General features: G+C 43.3%; 1 protein-coding gene across 1 annotated transcript in view; it reads right to left on the bottom strand.

Annotated features, from left to right (window-relative positions):
- The window catches only part of FAM81B (family with sequence similarity 81 member B), a 31,048-nt gene extending 11,070 nt beyond the window's left edge, over positions 1-19,978 (bottom strand). Inside the window, exons 1-5 of the mRNA XM_075726968.1 lie at positions 19,959-19,978; positions 19,566-19,573; positions 11,237-11,463; positions 7,186-7,304; positions 1,140-1,269 (exon numbers count right to left, since the gene is read on the bottom strand). Coding sequence (XP_075583083.1) covers positions 1,140-1,269; positions 7,186-7,304; positions 11,237-11,463; positions 19,566-19,573; positions 19,959-19,978 — 504 coding nt within the window. The remainder of the gene's footprint in view (positions 1-1,139; positions 1,270-7,185; positions 7,305-11,236; positions 11,464-19,565; positions 19,574-19,958) is intronic.
- Between the last annotated feature and the right edge of the window lie 669 nt (positions 19,979-20,647).

Here is a 20,647-nt window from a genome sequence, read left to right as displayed (position 1 = left end):
GAGTCCCTCAGGGGTCTGTACTGGGACCAGTACTGTTTAATGTCTTCATCAATGACGTAGACAGTGGGATTCAGTGCACCCTCAGCAAGTTTGCAGACAACACCAAGCTGAGTGGTGCGGTTGACACACCAGGAGGATGAGATGTTATCCAAAGGGACCTGGACGAGCTGGAGAGGTGGGCCTGTGTGAACCTCATGAGGTTCAACAAAGCCAAGTGCAAGGTCCTGCACCTGGGACGGGGCAACCCCCAATATCAATGCAGGCTGGGGGAGGAAGGGATTGAGAGCAGCCCTGCCGAGAAGGACTTGGGGGTACTGGTGGATGAAAAGCTGGACATGAGCCGGCAATGTGTGCTCACAGCCCAGAAAGCCAACCCCATCCTGGGCTGCATCCCCAGCAGCGTGGCCAGCAGGTCGAGGGAGGGGATTCTGCCCCTCTGCTCTGCTCTGCTGAGACCTCACCTGGGGCACTGCGTCCAGCTCTGGGGCCCTCAGCACAAGGACATGGACCTGCTGGAGCGGGTCCGGAGGAGGCCACCAAAATGATCCGAGGGCTGGAGCCCCTCTGCTGTGAGGCCAGGCTGAGAGAGTTGGGGTTGTTCAGCCTGGAGAAGAGAAGGCTGCGGGGAGACCTTAGTGCGGCCTTTCAGTATTTAAGGGGGGCTTATAAGAAAGACGGGGACAGATTTTTAGCAGGGCCTGTTGCGATAGGACAAAGGGTAATGGTTTTAAACCAGAAGAGGGGAGATTCAGACTAGATGTAAAGAAGAAATTTTTTACGATGAGTGTGGTGAGACACCAGCACAGGTTGCCCAGAGAGGTGGTAAATGCCCCATCCTTGGACACATTCAAGGCCAGGTTGGATCGGGCTCTGAGCAACCTGATCTGGTTAAAGCTGTCCCTGCTCATGGCAGGGGGGTCAGACTAGATGACCTTTAAAGGTCCCTTCCAATTCAAGGATTCTATGATTCCACAGTATCATGGAAAACTTATTTTTGCATTAAAAATCCTGACATATTGCATAAATACCATATCAGTCTTTAATATTGGTCAGCAATTAGGAAAAGAAGCTGTATCTATACATGCATAGTTACCACTCACCAGGTATTTCACTAGTGAGAAGTAGGCTTCTCTACTCACCTTCTTCTCAAAATCGCCAACACAATTTTTGAGGGCAGAGTGAAGGCCATAAATCTCTTTATCAGTCTTCTGGGCCTCATGCCTGATAATACTGATGTCTCCCGACAGTTTTGCAATGCTTGCCTCGCACCTGCAGTCAAACCAGAGACAAGAGAGCTTCTGCAGGGGGATGCTGGAGGGTGGCTGAAGGCAGATGCTGGTCTCCGTGTACTGCCACCAGACCAAATCAAGCCCCCTGGGACCAGCCTGGCGAGTAGCAAATAGGCAGAGACACCCCATTGCAGCAAACCTGATCCCCATTCTGCTTTCAGTCGTTACCGCCCATTAAAAGAGCTGCTAGAGGTGATGGTGCGGAAGCAGGAGGCAGCTGGAGGCAGCCAGAGGCAATGCCCTCAGCTGCAGCAGTGATGCCCGTGGGCTCCTCGTACCACAGACCTCCTTGTGGTGCCTGCAGGCTCCAGGGGAGTTGCAAGAGCTGTCCACAGCTCACCCTGCCGGACTGAGTCCCCCCCTGATTTCCCACTGTCCAATCTCCACAAATTAAATCAAATCTGAAGTGCAAATCAAGAGGCTAATCTGCACTCCGAGCACCCCCAGCTTTTGGATTGCCTACCGGGAGAGACGGTGCACCACTGCCACAACCACCCCAGCCTGCATCCTCCACCAGCTGCATGCAGATGTTGGGGAAGATTACTTTTAGAGAAAAAACCTTGGTGTTTTGTTAGGAGCATTTGTCGTTTTCTATTTAAACTCCTTCAGTTGCATTCACCAAAATATGTCATCGCATTTAAAATGGACAAATGAACGACATGAGAGTGGCGACATAAATTGAGTAGCCCAGGGATTGAACAGCATTCAACCAGCTATCCTTTCCAGGTAGAATGAATGACTGTTTCAGCCCCTGTCTTTAATGTGTATGTATATATACACACACATTGTGTATGCACAGTAGGTAGAGATATATATATGTACATATATATAAAAAAAAATTGACATAAGCAAGAATACTTTCTTTAGTGTATATGCAATTATAGATATAACATTATACATATACTTAACATGAGCAAGGAGACATAGATTTCCCCTTCTGCGCACCTCCTGCATGTTGGCCCCCCCAGGAGTAACTGCCTGCCCCAATGCAAGAGTGTGGAAAAAAATACCTTAATGCCACAAAACAGTGCACAATTTAATATAAATAATGGAATAGAAGTTGAGAGAGGAAAACAGCTAAGTTTTAAAATGCCAGAGAAATTATCCTCCAAAACATCACCACCAAATAAAGCTGGTGCTGTTGACAGAGAAAGAATCTAAAGAGAAATTTTGACAGTTTAAATAGACCAGCTTTTTGTCATCTCCTGATGATGCTTAGATATTGTGATACACCTACAGAGGGTGTAGATCAAGGACATAAAAAAAGTTACTGCAGCTAATAGAGGCTTTGTACAAAGGCCAGAACTTTGATCAAAATAAACCATTGATTTGGAAAACTACTACAAAATAGCTGAGAAGGTGAACACGGATCTGGAGAGGGAGGGGGCTGTTCCAGAGCTGGCTGCCATCACAGCTTCTCCGGCTGCAAACCTAGAAAACAAGCTGGGAGCCAGCGAGGGGAGGGTGAGGGGGGAGCATGGTCCCGGGAGATGAAAGGTCCCAGGTCCCCTCCACCGCCTCTCTGGGCTACCCGTGCCAGTGCTTCACCACCCTCATTGTCAAAAATTTCTTCCTTATGTCCAGTCTAAATCGATTCTTCTTTAGTTTAAATCCATTACTCCTTGTCCTGTCACAACAGGCCTTGCTAAAAAGCTTGTCCCTGTCTTTCCTGTAGGCCCCCTTTCAGTAGTGGAAGGCCGCGCTAAGGGGGATGTTTTGGATGCCTACCAGGAGAGACGGCGCACCGCTGCCAAAACCACCCCAGCCTGCATCCTCCACCAGCTGCATGCAGATGTTGGGGAAGGTCACTTTTAAAGAAAAAACCTTGGTGTTTTGTAAGGAGCATTTGTTGTTTTCCTATTTAAACTCCTTCAGCTGCATTCACCAAAATATCTTGCATTTAAAATGGACAAATGAACGACGTGAGACAGGGGGACAGCCAGCACTGCGGAGGTCAGGGGCTCCTCGCACTCGCAGGGCTGGGTGGAAATGTTGAGGTAGATGAGCACAAACAAAATGAGGCTGCAGTTGCGATGTGAGGTTGATGACTGACTGGACCTACATGAGGGCCAGCTTTTCAACAGAGATCAGAGGATCGGGGTTCACCACTCCCTTAGGAAAGTCCCACCCCAAGGCAACAATTACAAAGCTTCACAAGAAGTGCAGTGTGAGAAAGAAGAGGATTAATGGATCTGTAGCAGTAAGAAGACATAATTTCAGTTACAAGAGAAAGAAACCTGAATATTCCATACTGAGAATACTTAAAAAACAGAGGATTTGACGATAGGATCCAAAAAGCACAAAAACTAGGCTTGCAGCATGGGATTAATGCAACTACGTCTGCATTGCTGCGTAGCCTGACAGGTCAGAGCTGTGCCTGGGGACCTGCAGACGTGGCAAGCTTTGCAAAGACCCTCAGCACTGCTGATGTACCTTAAATCTCTGGGCCCGCTCAGATATGACTTTCCCTATGCATAATAGCATTATTACATGCAAAGTAGTTAAATGCATTATCGCTGTTTGGCAGATTGAGTTGTGAAGAGAAGGGGATGCTTGGGATTTGCTTAAGTCTTGCCCTAATTTGATGTTTCCTGTAGAAGATATTCAGCAGCTTACGGTAAGATCATGGTTTTCCAGTCATACAAAACAGAGGCTGGAGAGTGTGCAAGCAGCAATGCAGGCAGACTGGGAATGGTACAGAATGGTACAGAATGGTCCTCCTATGAGATTTGCATATAAATTAAAAAATATAAAGAAATAAAAGCCTCTGATGGTTATATCAAAGCATTTAATTAGAGACAGGAACACAGCTACCTGCTATATGTTCGAGGAGCTTTGTCCTCCAAAGTCAGGGAAGGAAGAGCATATATTGGACTGCTGTACTTGGTGAAATATTGTATTTTCTGAAATGTCGAGTAACTTCATGGGTACACACCAGGGCTTTTGACTGTCTACTGCTACATTGGACATCTTCTCTGAGCAACAAAAAAGTTCACAAGAAAAATAAGTCAAATGTAACTATCTGTGTAAAGCGCATTGTTTACTCATTTGTGCATTCAGTTATTCTTTTGTTTGTGAAGCTGAAGAGAATGAATTAATATTTATCAGAAGTGTGGCTTTTTTTACAGTTGATTACCTAATTCTTATTACTTTAAGACATACTCCCTTGCCCAAAGGAATTCTTATTAAGAGTTAGAATACAAATAAAATATATAGTTAATTCAGTGGGAATGCCATTATAGCTGAGATGCTGAAGGCTGGGTTTTTTAGATCACTTCTGTTTGACATGTAAATGTTTACATGTAATGTAGAAATGTTTACATGTAATGTAGAAATGTAGTCAGGAGGTCCAAGAATTAATGGGAAACCACCTCAGTAGTTGGCGAGAGGTCTCCATCTGTTTTTCAGGGAAAGACAGAGTAAAAGAATAGACACAATTTGAATTACAAGAGCTAATCCACATTAATCCTTTACACATGGCAGAATACAGAAGGATGAATCATCTGCTGTGAGAAAGAGCAGTGGCTCCATTTAAGGTTCATTTCATCCCAGATAGCCTTGGATTAAGGTTAGGCTACAAATCAAGAGGAAAACTGTCATTGCAAGTTTGCATCTGGAAGATTTCTATTCATTCAATAAATGTAAATTATATGAACACGTGCATTTTTCTCCAGCCACTCTGGGCTCTCTTTAATATACATAGAAATTTTAAATCCTGAAACTCAAGGTCAAAGAAACATGAAAAATCAAAATATTAATCATTACTATAATGGTAGTCCTCTGTCTGTCAGTTCTGGCTCAGTCCTCAACCACGATGCTGAGGGCAGGTATGCAGTTAAGGCTTGGCATTTCCAGAGGGGAACTTCAGCAGCAAGAAAAACAAGAAAGTGCTGATGATCCATGAATCACATAAAACTATACTATGCTTTAGCTTAATGGCAATCATTTGCATAAAACTGCATTATAATATTGCTGTTGAAACACTGCTGAAATGCCAGCTCTGGCTCTGCAATACCAGTATGTTTGGATGAAGCTAGAAAAACTGCTGTTTTCTTTGCTCTCTCTCCTTAGAAATAAAGGGGGTCTAAGGACTTAGTTTCCAGCATCATAAGACGCTGACTTTGGTGCCCTCATGATAGTTTTTTATGTGTGATTGTGTATGTGTGTTTTGGGATCCTCCCTTCTATCCGTGGGAAAGGCCAACCAGTGCACCTGAAAAATGGGCAAGGAAGGAAGAGGAAGAAGGACCTCATAAAAAATGTTGTGGGCCTCCACGAGTACTTGACCTCTTGTTTCTTCTGGTGTCTTTTTTTCCTTTACACAAGTAGAAGTGGACTGCTTATTTTTTCTCCCACAATTACCCTATTTTCCTGTTTTCCCTAAGTGCTTTTGCTTTCCTTTGCTTCAGGCAAATGCTCCAGCACAGAAGATGGGAGCAATCCCTGGTGCAGCTGACAAAGGGAAGCATCGCACCCAGGAAAACACTGGGAAAAGAGGAGTGAGACACTTTACCCGTCAAATGTTATGGCTTTGCTAAAAGCATATCGTCTAGAGAGTCTGCCAACCTGAACTGCAAAATATCAAGAGGTTCTTGCAGGATCACCTCCTACCTTGTTCCAGTGCTAATCAGCCACAAGGTTAAAAAAACCCTATCTTTTTCCTGCATCCTTTTCCTGCCAACTTTGAATGTGTTGGCTTCAGCTTCTCATTTTGGATTCTTGGGTCTCTCTGCAGTAGTCTGGAGTCCTTGGGTACTCTATAATTTTTTTCCTTTCTCTTCTGGTGGTTATACATGGAAATGAAGAAATCTCTGGATTTATTTTTTGCTATAAACTATACACAGATGTATACTTCTCTCAGCCAGAAATTTTCCTTGTCCCACCATCATATTCCTGGCTCTTCTTTACACCATATCAAGTTTTTAATTTCAGAAAGGGGACTCTGGGCTCAGTACAGTATTCTGGTATTAATTCTGTGCCATATATAGAGCTAAAATAACCTCCCTATTTATGGGTCCTCTGCTTCTCTTGTTTAAGACCATACTCCTGGCATTTCTGATGCTGCCTCATTGTAAGATCTCACGGTAAGTGATTTACCTGCCATAGTCCCCAAACTTTTCAGGGGACACTCAGTAGTGGAACAGTCTCGTTGGGTTTATAAAATACCTTTTTTTCTCAATCAGTCCACATGGCCAATATTCCTGGTTATTCTCAATTACAGCCTTGTCTCCACTTGACCAATGTTTGTATTATCTACAAATGTTAACAGCAGTGGTTTATATGAAAAGCATATGACTGGCCTCTGGAGAGAGAAAACCCAACCACTAGAAACACACCAGTTCAGGGAGATTTCTTCCTCACTTATTACTTTTTCCAATATATCAGTTCAGACAGTTCTTAATCCATGTGCTCTCTTGATATTACACAGCACAGTTTCACTTTGCCTTTCTTTTAATCATCATTTTTTATGTTACTAAGCACCCCACAGAAGTCCACCTATGTTATTTACATGTAATTACTTGCACCAATGAAAACTTATAATCTCACCAAAAGAAGAAATAGAGTGTGTTCAACAAGACCTATTTTCCAAGGCAGGTTTTTATTGAAACAACAGGAGAGTTTAAGTAGGAGGAAATAACCACTTCAGCTGAAGTCTAGCCAGACTGGAGAAGAAAAAATTCTCTAAAATGTTAAGTGTGTGATGAAGAATGAGACAAGAAAATATAGTTATTTTTCCCTGGCTTGAGAATTTTTCTAACATGGAGAGTGTGAAGTACAGATCTGGCTCTAAAATGGAGATATAAAATGAGTGCAAAGTACATTCATGCCCACTCTGAATCTGCTCTGCACAAATCGACTTGCAGAGATGAAAATGAGGGCCATTATGCATTCCTTACCTTGCCACTCTTCCACGCAGGTCTCCAAGACCCTGGATGTATTTATGGTCCAGACTTTGAACAGCAAAATTAGTTTGTACTGCAGCACCATCCCTTGTTCTTATTTGCCTCTCCAAAACCTGTAAATTCAAGACCATTAATGCACTTTCGGTTTTCTGCTTTGTTTTTTTTTTGTTTCAAAGTAGGGTTCAAAGCACCATTTATGGCAGCAGGTCTAAAAACTTGGGTTTGTTTCTTGGAGAAAGTAACAGTGTGGGTTTTTTTCTTTCAAAAATACATATCTGCATAAATAATATATCCATTTTTCCCTTAAAAATGTGCTTTACGTTGAAAAGTCTAGCACACAAAAATTAGGAAACTCAAAAATGGGTAAATGAATCTTATTGTCCCTCCCAAACATCCACAGTACAGTGCAGCCCATAATAAATAACACAGGGTTTTTTAAGTCAGGATCCTTTCAACAGGGGGGTACCAGGCATTTCTAGGACGGAGGCAATAGCTAAACTGAGTGTTTTGCAGCAGCCTGAGGGCATTGCTTTGCAGGGTGGACAAGGCAAAGCAGAGATGGGCACAGGATCTCTGCCCTGAGCCCAGTCTGCCCATGCTGCAAATGCACAAATCATAGAATCACAGAATCATAGAATCATAGAATGCTTTGGGTTAGAAGGGACCTTTAGAGGCCACCCAGCCCAACCCCCTGCAGTGAGCAGGGACAGCTTTAACCACATCAGGGTGCTCACAGCCCCGTCCAACCTGGCCTGGGATGGTGCCAGGGATGGGGCCTCCACTGCCTCTCTGGGCAACCTGTGCCAGTGCTTCACCACCCACATTATAAAAAATTTCTTTCTAATGTCTATTCTAAATCTATTCTTCTTTAGTTTGAATCCGTTATTCCTTGATGCTTATATCCAAGCTAATGCACCACACCTGGCATGTATAAAAACATGTCCTTAACACACACAGTCCTGCACAGGGCGGGTTTTTGCTCCAGTGAAGGCACGGACCTGCTGTTAAAGCACATTACAGATATACCCACCGAGCCCTGAACATGGATGCAGGTCAGTATAAGGAGCTCTTTAATGCCTTGCTTTACACTTACTGTTCAGTATGTGGCCTGATTTCTATTTTATTGCGCAGTATTAAAGATCTGATCTAAAGATGGAAGGAGTAACCGCCCTGCAGGCTCTTTTGAAGTGGCTTGTCCTGATGGTATCTGAATGTGTCACAAGCATTAATTTTAGGAAGCCCTTGTGCAGCTACTGTGACCTTTTACAGATATGGAGCGGAAGGGGAGAATGATTTCTAAAATCTCCTGATTTTACTTCTCAGGTTGAAAGGATAAGCCTGGGGCTGATATTTCAGTGTAATTCAGCACTACACAGCACTTCAGCTGGTCAAACCACAGCTTTTACCTCTTTTTATGCAATATCCTATTTGTGCGAAAATAGAGTGGCTTTTTATTTGGAATGTTCCCTGCTGAGTGAATTAAAAAAATATAGAAAAGGCCAAATATTGAGGAAAATTTCAACTGCAAATGCTTAAATTTTGGCAAACTTGTTGCAGATGAGTTTGCCTGTCCTGCGGGTCATGGGGGCTTGTCCCACCATGAGGGCCATGGGAGGGCTCAGGGACAGTCCGGCTGGGTTTCCGTAGGGTTGTGCTGATGCCCTGAGCTTGTGTGTCTGGACACAGCATCTGACCTTCTTCCTCTGTGGTCGTGCCCCTGCAAACAGGGTCAGGGCAAACATTCCCCAGTCGGCTGCAAGCAGGGACGGTGTAGTGGCACATGCAAATACCCATAGCACTGGGTCCCCATGTGGTACTGCTGTCCCACTTCGCCAGAAAAGGAGACAGCATCTGCCAAAAGTGGGGCACAGGTGAGCGGGGAAAGCTGCAATAACTCTGGAGTAAAATTTCATTCAAATCTTTTATGCAGTTATTCACAAATAATCCTGGCTGCCCTGCACACAGAGTATGGATAACTGAAATACTGTGCTGGGACCTGGTATTCCTATTTTTGTTCTGTGTCAGAAGATAATGTTCTCAAAGGGTTGAATGTATTGCACAACTCAAGTGTATTTTTGGCAGTATATTTGGCAACTCAAATCTGATGCCACAAGTCTGTGAAGACAGAGGCACAGAGTAGGACCACCACTCCCTTGCTGGCAAATGCAGCATGAGACACTTGTACATTAGGATGGAAAGCAGCAGCCTCCTGTTTATCAAGGGAAATCGATATTCTCCTTCTCCAGCTAGTTGCCTGGGCTCTTGGCAGCGCTCCCGTCCCAGAGCTCACCACCCCTGGGCAAGAGAGCCACGTGCACAACATCATGCTTGTGACTGATAGGCTGTGCGCATCCCCTCAGCTGAGACATGGTTATCTTACGGCTGTTACCAGAGGCAATGCCAGGCACATCTCCCCTCTGCCCCTAGGGTTTTAGTATCCATGCTTTTCTCTTGCAATTTGCAATCCTATCCTGGGATTGTGAAGGACGCCTTTATCAAAGGTCTGGTCATTTTCCACCTGGAACTAATTGCTTTGATGTCCCTGCTGCAGCAGTAGCCAGGGCATTTTTCTGGCTCTGGCAGAGCAGTGCGTTTACTTGGGCTCACTTTCATTCCTGGTGGCAACGGCATGCCAGCATCTTCCCCAAAGCAGGTTGTTTTTGAAGGATATTGTTCATGCTTTGGGGAAGTTTTGAAGTATGAGTGAGTCACATTTCCTGGTGGATCCTTTTTTTTTTTTTTTTTTAATAATGCCTGATAAATCAATGTTGCTCAAGCATTCTCATTTGCTGCATGCCAGGAGCAATTCTCCAAACCTCCACTTATTCTGTAGTGGTTTTGATTGACATGTCTCACTGTACTATTTTCTGTGCTGTTGGTACTCTACCCTTATCAAATCCTCACAACCAAAATCCACAAAGCAAACACGCACCTGAGATTCGTATCTAGAGAAGAGTACTTTACAACTAAGGAAAAAGATTAGATTTAGATGCTGGTAGCATCTTAAGCGTTTTTCTAGCAAAACGGTCCTGTACATACTTGAACTGGATAGGGTTAGAGGAATTGGATGATATACAATAAGTAAGTGGTTTTATAGCTTTGCTTATCTTAAAGGTCTTTTCCAACCTAAACGATTCTATGATTCTATTCTATGATTCTATAGTATCAAAAGCCTGAAAATTAAATCAGTGTGAAATGAACACAGACCCTAGTTTTAATTCAGATTAATTTCAGGTGAGCCATGATTGCATACTTCTTAAGATAAATGTACAGAAGATCAAATATTTCTCCAAGCACAAGAAAAACATGTTTTGTGAATTTAGTGGCATTTTTAAGTCATTTAACACTTCAAAGGACAAAACAAATCTCTGGAGAAGTCTATTTCATTATATTTTTGTATTTTACACCTTTGTCCCAAAAGAAAAATCAAACAGTGTTGGTAAATTTCTCATACAAATTTGACAAATAATAGCAAATGATCAAAAGTCTTTAGCCAGAATAAGGGCATCCCATGCATTTCCAGCACACATTAGTCAGTTTAAATAAAATGTGAATCTGAACCTCCATTTCGGTCTGCAGTGAGCTTTGTGAAGAGTTTCAGCAATATTTCATTACGTTTGCATGCAGAAGTTATGTAAAGAAGTAGAACAACTGCATCAGGAAAACTAAGAAGTAAACCCAAAGTTGAGTCTTGATGTTATATGTTAGATGAAAATACAGCTTACTCCTTATTTACCTTGATCTCAATCTCCCTCAATCCAACAAAACTGAAAGCAAACAGAATCTGACCCTTTGAATTAAATCAACCCCAGAACTCATTAACCCGCTTTTTATTTCATTTTACTTTCCTTTTTTTTTACTTTCCCCAGTTCCCTCCCTCCTGTTTTCACAAGTAACTGTAAGCACCACATTACAAGAAAAATCAGAATTTAACTAAAACATAGTGGTCACATTGAGTACTTTTCTGCCCCTGAAGCCAATAGTAGTGCTGAACGGTCTAGAGCTGCACCACTAAAGCAGGGAAACGCTCCTTGGCATGTATTACCTCAATGTCCTGGCTGAGCTTTTTAACGATGCTCGTAATGGTCTGGATGTGGTTTTCCTGCAGCTGCCGGGCAGCGGCCACCCCATGCTGATAACCTTTGCTTCCCTGGAGGTAGGAGATGATGTCGTCTTTGATTTGGAAAGCCTGATGAAGGAGGAAAGCCGTGGTCCTCTCCTGGCTGGATAACCGCTCTTCCAGCAGGCGAGCCCTGTCTTCGGGGCAAGGGTCTCTCCTGTGAACACCAAAAACCCTGGCGTCATGCCAGTCATGGCAAAGATGCCAAGGGATGCAAGTGTTGTTGGTCTCCTGTCCACAGTGGGACCAGTCTCAGCCCCAACTGTCCAGATTGTTGTACCGGGGGCTTTGATGTTCCCATGCATTGCTTATGCATGCCTGCAATGCCACTAGTAACAACAACCTCTCAATGCAGGGCTGACATTTGGTATTGGCCCCATTAATGGCCTTGGTGACGTAAATGGCATTTTTGCATCTCTTAGGCAAAACCCATACAGCTTAAGGACCTGGACTTATTTTTCAGATGCTTTGAGGTACTTCTGTAATATATCATCATTGCAATCCTCATTTTAGCCTCTTCCTATTTAATTTTAAATAAAGGCAAAACCAAAACCACCCAGTGACCACCTTTGGAGATACCCCAGTGGATATGGTGATGCTCATGCAGAGCATCCCCAGGAACATACCCCAGCTGAGAGCGGTCAGAAGGAGAGCTCATGCCAGGTACAGCAACACTTGTATTTGGTTTTCCTTTGTATTATTTACACCTACCCACTATAAAGAATTCTGAAGTGCTAACGGTTTTCTTACAGCTATCCCCTCCCCATCCGCCTGCTGAAACCCAGGGGAATGAGCCAGGGGCTCAAATACACTCAGTGAAACCGTATAAATATAGAAGAGAGGAAGGGTGTTGCAAGGATCTGAAACTGGCAGGTACAGAATGAAGCTCAATTTAGACAGGCACAATCTGGAGTATGAAGGAAACTAGAGCCACCATTTACTTTTTCTACAAGCCAGAGAGAGATTTAATTACTTCAGAAATTTGGGCTTGCATGTTATCCAGAAAATGAAGTTTGGTTTATGTCTTAGTTTAATCTGAATGGCATATTTTTTATACTCTCAATGCTATATGAAGTACCCTCTCATCACGCAGTTTAGCTAAACTCTGTAGCTTAATGATGAAGAAAAATATCCAGTTAGTCATTTCGGGAAGAAGTCATACACTTTTTCTCTTGATCTCTGCTTTTAGACTGCTATAAATAAAAGTTCTGATGTAAAAATAATTTTTAAAAAAGAAAGGAGAAGAGAAGAAAGTTCAGCTACCCTATTCAATCAATACACAAAATGCAAAGATGACAGTTTAATGACTGAAGTGCGCCTGAGGATACTCTGCAACAAATTTTACAGCCATATGGGCTGCAGTGATGTTCTGCAGCTGGCTTATGTCTGCGTGTACCAGGAGCTGCTTTACATTTGTCTGCGCAATTAAGGTTTTAAAATAAACATAAACTTTGGCAGCCATGAAGTACCAACAAGACCTGAACACTTAGTTTCAATCTCTTCTTGGTAAAAACTCTAAATATCAAAATGACCAGCTGACTGTCTTCTACTTGTGACAGCAGAAGTCACTGCTAGAAGATGAAGTGTGTCCATAATCTATTTTTTCCCCTTCAGTTTAGAAAAGCATCTTGTTTCTTACAAAGCATCTTTTTAAAAAAATAAAAATAAAAAGATAATGTTTTAGAGGAAAATGGTTGCATGAGAATGTAAGTTCAGTGAAGCCCATTGATGTACGGCTTACCTTTCATAGCCAATCTCAAGACTTAGGCTTGAGGTCTGGTTATGGCAGCTTGACAAGTTAAAAAATCTTACCTGACTTGTCCATGACCATGACTGTAGACTGTAGTGCATGTGGAATAGGACACTTTAACTGAAAGCACTCTTAGGTAAGTCTGAAACAAGTCTTAGCACATTGCATTTTTTGCGCATGCAGCCAGCATCCTGCACCACAGCTCTGCTGGTGTCCAGCAGTGCAAGAGCAATGGCTAGATTTGAGCCTGAGCCCTTAGCAGGAGTTGCAAAGGACTTAAATGTATGATCTCTGAACCTTTGTTCCCCTTAGCCTCTCTTGCCTTTTCACCTGCCTTGCAGCCATTTTCCTCCTGAGGAGTCCCAGGGAAATCCCCTCGGACCCTTCACCGGTAGCCGAGCTGGCCCAGTGACTCCCATGACCAGAAAGAACGGGTGTTGCCCTTCCATACCTCTCTCCTGCTCTCTCCCCTGCTCCTTTTCCCTGCTCCCAGTCAGTCTCATTTTTGCATCCAGATCAGCATGGGGTGGGGGTGGAGGGTGGGGGGAAAGAGCTGAGGAGGCAGCTAAGGAAAATAAAAACCAAATAGATCAAATCTGTTTGAAATGCCTGAGGAATTAAAAAATTGTTAAAAGCAAGACAACTTAACTTTCCTGGAAAAACAGACTAAACAGCAATGCAGGGAACTATTGCACACAGGGAGAAAAAACATTCAAACTGGGCAAATACTTCTGGATGCTGTATTTCCTGGATTTTATTTGTTTATTTTTGTTACTACTGAGAGTGCTTCAGTCAAAAAACAAAAAAAAAAAGGGGGTGTGTGTGCATTTGTCTCCTAGCAAGTAACTTCTTTGTTCTGCCAGTGAGACTATGAGCATTTCCTAACCAAAGGCTTAAGTCAGTGGCCTGCAGGGTTAAAGAGACTGCAAGAAAATATCAGGAAAATTCAGAAGGAACATTTATAAATGTGACATCAAGGGCAGTTAATCAATTTGCCATTACTTAAAGTTGTTCCCTCAATTCTATGAAAAAAGAGAGTAATCTACTGCACTGGCACTTCATGGTTGTGAGTAATCAACATGTGCCTTCAACTCACATGAACCTTGAATGTTCTCGGTAGATGCAAATCCATCCTCATTTCTCTGCTTATTCAGCAGAGAGCAGACAAGGATATGGCTTAAAGAGAATCTGGACTTCTTCTGGTCAAGCTGCTTATAGGGGCATAAGAGAAAAAACATCTAAGACCTAAACACAGAATATGGTTTTTGTGCATTATTCCAGGATACTGCTGCCACTCCTGACACACGGACTTTCTCACCAGTGTGTCCCTCCCTGACCAGCCACCTCCACCATCCCTGCACAGTGCTGATGCCAAAAATGAGTCCTGAACTGCATGATGCTCACCAATTTAAGGACAGGGCTGACAAAGCACAGATGTTCCTCAGAGCTGAAAAACAGCTCCTGTCCAACCCGAGTTGTTGCACGACTGAGTTAATTCATATATTGCATATATCATTTATTTTTGTTTGGCTTTTGGAAATCCATATCCAAAGAAGAATTTTTATAGCCACCAACGGGCAGTTTGCCAGCAACTGCTTGTCCTGAAAATTTTCACCTGCTGGGGGTAGAGCAGTTTGCACTTTTGATGTAGGTCACTCTGCCCTTCCTGCCATGTGACAGTTGCCCCTTCTTCCCTGTTATAACCCAGTTGCAGATTTTTTTCCATCTCCCCTGAGACCCAGGGACTGTACCTGCTGTGTAGAAGCTCTGTTAAAAAATACCAAGGCCAGTTTTAAGAACTGTCTGAAACACACAGTGAATCTGGCCACACAGAATGGTTTCACTGGAGCTATTTTAGCACAGATCTTGAAAAAGCCTTCCAAACCTTGTGCAAATTTACTGCGTAGCAGTATAAATTATGTGCAGCTGCTGTCGCAATACAGTGATCACTATTTACCTCCTAGCTCAGTTACTATAAACATTTCCTGTACTTCAGCATGGGAAAAAATGTCTATATACAAAAGATCAAAGCTGGCCCTGTATCATCTCGTATCTGTTTTTCCCTACTCACAGAAATTATCCACGGCATCTTCCATGCTTGCAGTGGCTCCAGACACATTCCAGAGGGAGGGAGCCCAGTGAGCTGTGAGACCGAACTGCTCTGGGACAGGTGACCTTGAAGAGTTATCGAAGCTAGTAGTTTAAAATGTGACACTTCGGCCAATGAAACGAACAAACAAAAGTGTCAACATTTTAAGAATAGTTCTTATTAGCTTATTCTCCCGCTAGTGAAATTAGCAGGTCAAATGTTTGAGATATGGGCTTGAGACAGCATTATTCCTCAAGCAGAAGCCGTACAGTGCCAAGCGAAGCATGGACTTGTGAGTCTGTAACTTTACATGCCATGACGGCCGAGGGACCGTGCATCAGAAGCAGCTCTCAGCATCACTGTAGGGCAGGAGCTCCAGCAGCACCCAGCAAGGGCACCTGCTGCCCCTTGGCAGGACGCAGGTCAGACTTCTGCTTGTGCTAGCTCCAGCGCGAAATCAGTGCTGTGGTTTCACCTTCCTTGGTCATTGCAATGCTTCTAGCAGAAATGGAAGTGCGGCATCTCTGCTGCGGATGTATAAATGTGGACACGAGTGACCCGTGAGAAGGGAGATAGAAGGCCAAGTGCCTACATCAACAGCCGTGCAGCTGGCTCCAGCAACTCTAATACTAATGTGCATAGGGGTGCGCAGAGCCAAAAGCCCATCTGGGAGCTCAAGATTCAGAAAGTTCATGATATTCATTGACGGTCTACAAAACGCTCCTGGTCTAGTGGTGGGTGGTTTGTGAGCGGCATGAGGAGAAGCCAGGAGCTTCACATGTCCCACAGCTCTCCAAAAAGCATGGGAAGCCAATCTTTGCCCAGAGACACAAGTCACAGCAATGATGGAGATCTTATTTCAGAAAAATACCTCCAGCTGGTTTCAGCAGAGAGCAGAGCAGAACGTGGGGCAGGCCAGGATGGGAGGTTTGGAGAGTGCAGTGGCGCTGCATGGAACACCAATTCACCATGGGGCTGAAACCAGTTCTACAGGGTGGGGGAGACACAACGGCTGCTACCATGCAAACCATCACGTGGAGATCCAGGGGAGCCTCAGAGGTCCTGAGAAAGTACATTACCAGACTGCAGAGGTTCATATTACTTCAGCCTGAATCACTCAGCTCTTAACAACAATTTTCATCCCTGTTGTAGACAGGATGCTACAGAAATCAGCTCACTGACTCAAATGCTCTTCTACACCGAGTGGTGCATTTCATAACTATGGTGTGATAACTGAGGTTACCCTGGGAAGAACTGTAGCCTAGGAATCAATGAATACTGCAAGATGGTGACTTGAACTTATTTACATTGTTCTCTAAGTAACCTTCTGAATAGAATGATCAATGGTGTGACTCATCTCTTGGTAACTAGACAGATACGGATGTAAATAGTGATGTATGTCCGAGAATACTGAATTTAAGGTCCCTCTTCTAAAATTATTATCCCTTGTAGCTATGAGCAAGCCAAGGAAAAATCTGTCAAGTAGTTTATTTTTAATTTAATATATTTAATATAATATATTTTTAATTTTATATATGCCATGAATTATTAGCTGTTTTTTATTTTATCTATTACAGAGCACTTATTTGTACTGCTAATCAAACAAATCATTATGAAGGCTTCTGCATGAAGCAAAATGAGACTATAAAATAGGCACAAAATTGCATAGCTGTTGCATAGACACTCTCTTAAATAACCAACACACAATGAAGATGCATACAGTTCCTCATAAAATAAAAAGTACAGCACAGTAATGTGAAATGCAGTACCTTAATTGCAGCACAGTGCAGCTACAATTTCAGCAGTGCATCCGTCTGTACTGACAGCTTTTTATCTCATGGGGCTGCAACACCAATGGATGGGTTGTACCAGCAGCAGAGCGAAGGTCTGACCTCCTCCATCCCACCCCCGTACCACAATGCTCCCAGGGGCTTCTGGCCATCCTGGAGTAACAAGGGTAGGGATTTTGTGGTTGTTTAGCTGTTTTTCCATGTTGTTTCTCAAGAAGCATCAGAGCACAGTCTGCAACACAGGAGGAAAGGCCATGGGTGAAGGGTGGGTGACTTGGAGCGGAGGTGAGCAGAAAGTATTGGTTGAGTTTTACTCCAGGCGTGTTCCTTGCTAAAACCAATAACACATGTTTTGTAGCATAGCCACAATAACAATTTGTCAGCGTTGCCTAATTGCTTCTGTCATGAATTAAATAATCCTGGTGCTCTTGGTAGCAATTCCTTAATAACATCTGTTGAACAGGAGATTTCTAAGAAATTATAACAATCTAAGGAGTTCAGCGGATGGCTTCCTCAGCCTGCTGCTGCACTCAGATCTGTCCCCTGAATTTTTATTTAAAGCAGACTGAAATATGAAATGTCTCTTCCAATACTAAATAGAATCCAGACAAGCTGGGATGCCTTGCAGAGCTGGGTTTAGAGTTGTTGAGTATAGTGAGTATAGTGAGTACACTGAGTATTGTTGAGTAAACCATTTAACAGCAGGAAAAACTACCTTCAGCAACTGATCTCGACCTGTGTTTTGACATGGGATCAAATCTCCAGAACTGGAGCCAAAACCTGACATTTTATTGCCTGTCCACCACACATAAAATTTTAACATTAATAATATAATTCCCCTCACATTTTTATCACCACAGCAAATTGGTGGCACATATGCCTATAATTGTCTAAAAGGAGAGATACCAAACGCATGCAGAACATTTTAAAATAGAAAGTCTTTTGAGAGAGATCAGTCCGCAATGTTGTGCAGAACATGAATTCAACCAGTACAAAATTGTGTAATTGCAGGTATTTTCCCCTTTTTCCTTGACAAGTTTTGGTCCCTACTTACAAAGGCAAAGATAGAAAAATAATAATACTTGCAAGCACTTTAACTAGCTGGCCCTGCTACTCTGAGGTTGCACATCTCTGCCTGAGCTTGAGGAGGATGCTGTCTGCAAATGTTTTAACTCATCTGTTCTAAGAAATCCAACTGCAGTCCTTATTTGCTGTGTCACTTAATTGCATTTGCAAAACATCACCCCATCACTGCCTGTGACAGTTTGGGCGCTGAAGGAAAAACACTTGCAAAAAGGCCTGTCTTCAGCCCTCCACCCTGGCACCTTCCAGGGCTTTCCTCTTTTTTTGAGGAGCATCCCTTGAGATGCTCTGGAGGCAGAGTCTTCCTTATTCTGGCTGTGGGCATGCTCTGAAGATACAGATATGCTCAGAGGAGTCATCAGACTTTTGAAAAGCCTCTCAAAATGAGGCTGGAAATAAGGATTACCTAAAAGGCTCGGCAAAGGAAAGGCTCAGAGGAGTTCTGTGGTTTTGTGCATTTAGTGTCTGGATGTGGGCATTCACATGCACAGAGTGCCAAGAGATGTTCATGCCATGGACCTGGGCTACCAGCTCCTCTGCACCTCCGCCCGCCACTGCCTGGAGCACAAAGCTCATCTTTAGCCCCATACTGCAGAAGGCTGAGACTGAAGTGATGGGTTCACCAGTTTCAGGTGGGCTTTCAGTGCACCAACAAGATGTTTTAGACATTTCTGAGAGCAGAACATTGCCTCTGTCAACTTGAACTTTCTCTCTTATGCCTTCATGAACGCTACCAGACCCAGCAGGCTGGGGAAACGGGGCTGATTTCCCAGGGAAAAGTCTGATTTCAGATCCAGGAGGAATGACCTTTGTTTTTGTCCAGCTAAATCCTCTCCACATGGAGGATGCCGACAGGGATGGCCACATGGCTGGAACAGGCTGTACAAACAAGCAGCAAGGCCCTTGGTTCGTGGGGCTGCCAACCTCACAGAAGTGTTAATTTTCAAAGAACAGCAGTGAAAGGTTGTATTAGACAGTGCAAACACAGCAAAACTGCTTTGGCTGGCAGCAGACAAGGCACATGAAAGAGGAGAATATCCAGACTGGTAAAGCTGGCAAATAATCATAGTTTAAAATCACATACACCAGGAAGAAATTCTGTTTTCAGTGACTCAGAAACAACTTTCTCAAAACCTTTATGTTTGCATCAGTGTTGTCAGAAACAACAGTTTCAGCCCATAAATGTCTACAGTGACTTCAATACTGTAAAAACTTACTTAGGTATTTAATAAGAGTTAGACTGGATAATAAATAATTTCCTAACATTGCTAATGAAAAATCTGAGTAAATAACCATAATATACTTCTGTCTGTCTGTATGGCATTGCTTGCACTGCATCGTGAATTATGAATGCATATATTAAGCTTGGTAATGCACTTGTTCATGATTCTGTAAGAAAAGCAATGGTAGAGGGTTTGTGGAATTCCAATGTCTGAGCTGGTGCTACATATGTAATACCTGCTTAGGCAACAGCATTTTCATAAATAAGCTTCTTAATTAAAAAAAGTTTTTAAAAGTACAGAGAATAACAGAGCTGCAGACTGGGGCTTCTTGCATAAATACCACCCTAGTGTCACAACAGCACTGAATTGTCCCCTTCGACTGGAGCAGCTGAAAGCCTCAGGAAAGCCATAGACTGTCTGCTTTACCCTGAAACTGATAGTTTCCTTTCCCTTTGTCTTTTGAAACTTCAACTAATCTTAATCCCAGCCAGCCAGAGCTGCTGAAGCAATTGCCAAGGAAACAAAGGTCATGCCCCAAAGGCACCAGACTCCAACTCCCCCCCGCAGCCAGCCAGCCTCTTTGCAGATTTGTTGGGCAGACCAGAAAAACAGCAAGCAAACCACAGACATGCCTGCCGCTAACCTCCCAAAAATCCTGTCCCCTGGGAGCAGGCAAAATGCTTTAAATCAAAGTAAGATCTGAAAGGTGCACGGAACTTGCCTCCTTAGCATGTTGCAGCAGAAGCAGCCAGGCAGAAGGGCCACCACGTCCCCGGTCGATGGGGACTGCTGCTGCCAAAAGTTTTGTGTTTGCTCTTGTCTCCAGGTAACACTGGTGCCTGCTCTGAGGAGAAAGCGTGTGGAGGACTAGTAGCTGTGTTTCTCTTGCATACCTCATCTAAAGAAGAGTGGCTGGAAAGCTGCCCAGCTGAAAAGGACCTGGGGGGTATTGGTCGACAGCCGGCTCAGCATGAGCCAGCAGTGTGCCCAGGTGGCCAAGAAGGCCAATGGCATCCTGCCTTGTATCAGGAATAGTGTGGCCAGCAGGAAAGGAACATCCTAGAAGTAAGGCTATTGCCTAATTTATCAACCACACTGAAGGTTAGTTATTATTAGAAACAAAGATCCATTGAGTACTAAAGCCTGCAAGGAAAGTTTGTGAATAGAAAATATGATAAAACTGAATTAATCACCAATATATATAAAAAGATACTTCATGTTTTAAATAAGGAGTTAAAATCATTTATGTACATTTTCAAAGACTTATTATTTCAAGACTGTGCACCTCTGCAGCTAACTGAAGTTTTAACCTACTTCTCAGACAGAAGGTAGACACACATATATATATGTGTGTGTGTGTGTGTGTGTGCTCCTTATATGTATAAAAATATTCCTTTATGG

This window comes from Pelecanus crispus, chromosome Z (genome assembly GCF_030463565.1).
Source record: "Pelecanus crispus isolate bPelCri1 chromosome Z, bPelCri1.pri, whole genome shotgun sequence".
In the NCBI taxonomy this organism is placed as follows: Eukaryota; Metazoa; Chordata; class Aves; order Pelecaniformes; family Pelecanidae; genus Pelecanus; species Pelecanus crispus.
Note: the sequence above shows the minus strand (reverse complement) of the source record. Positions and strands in the feature narration are given on the sequence as shown.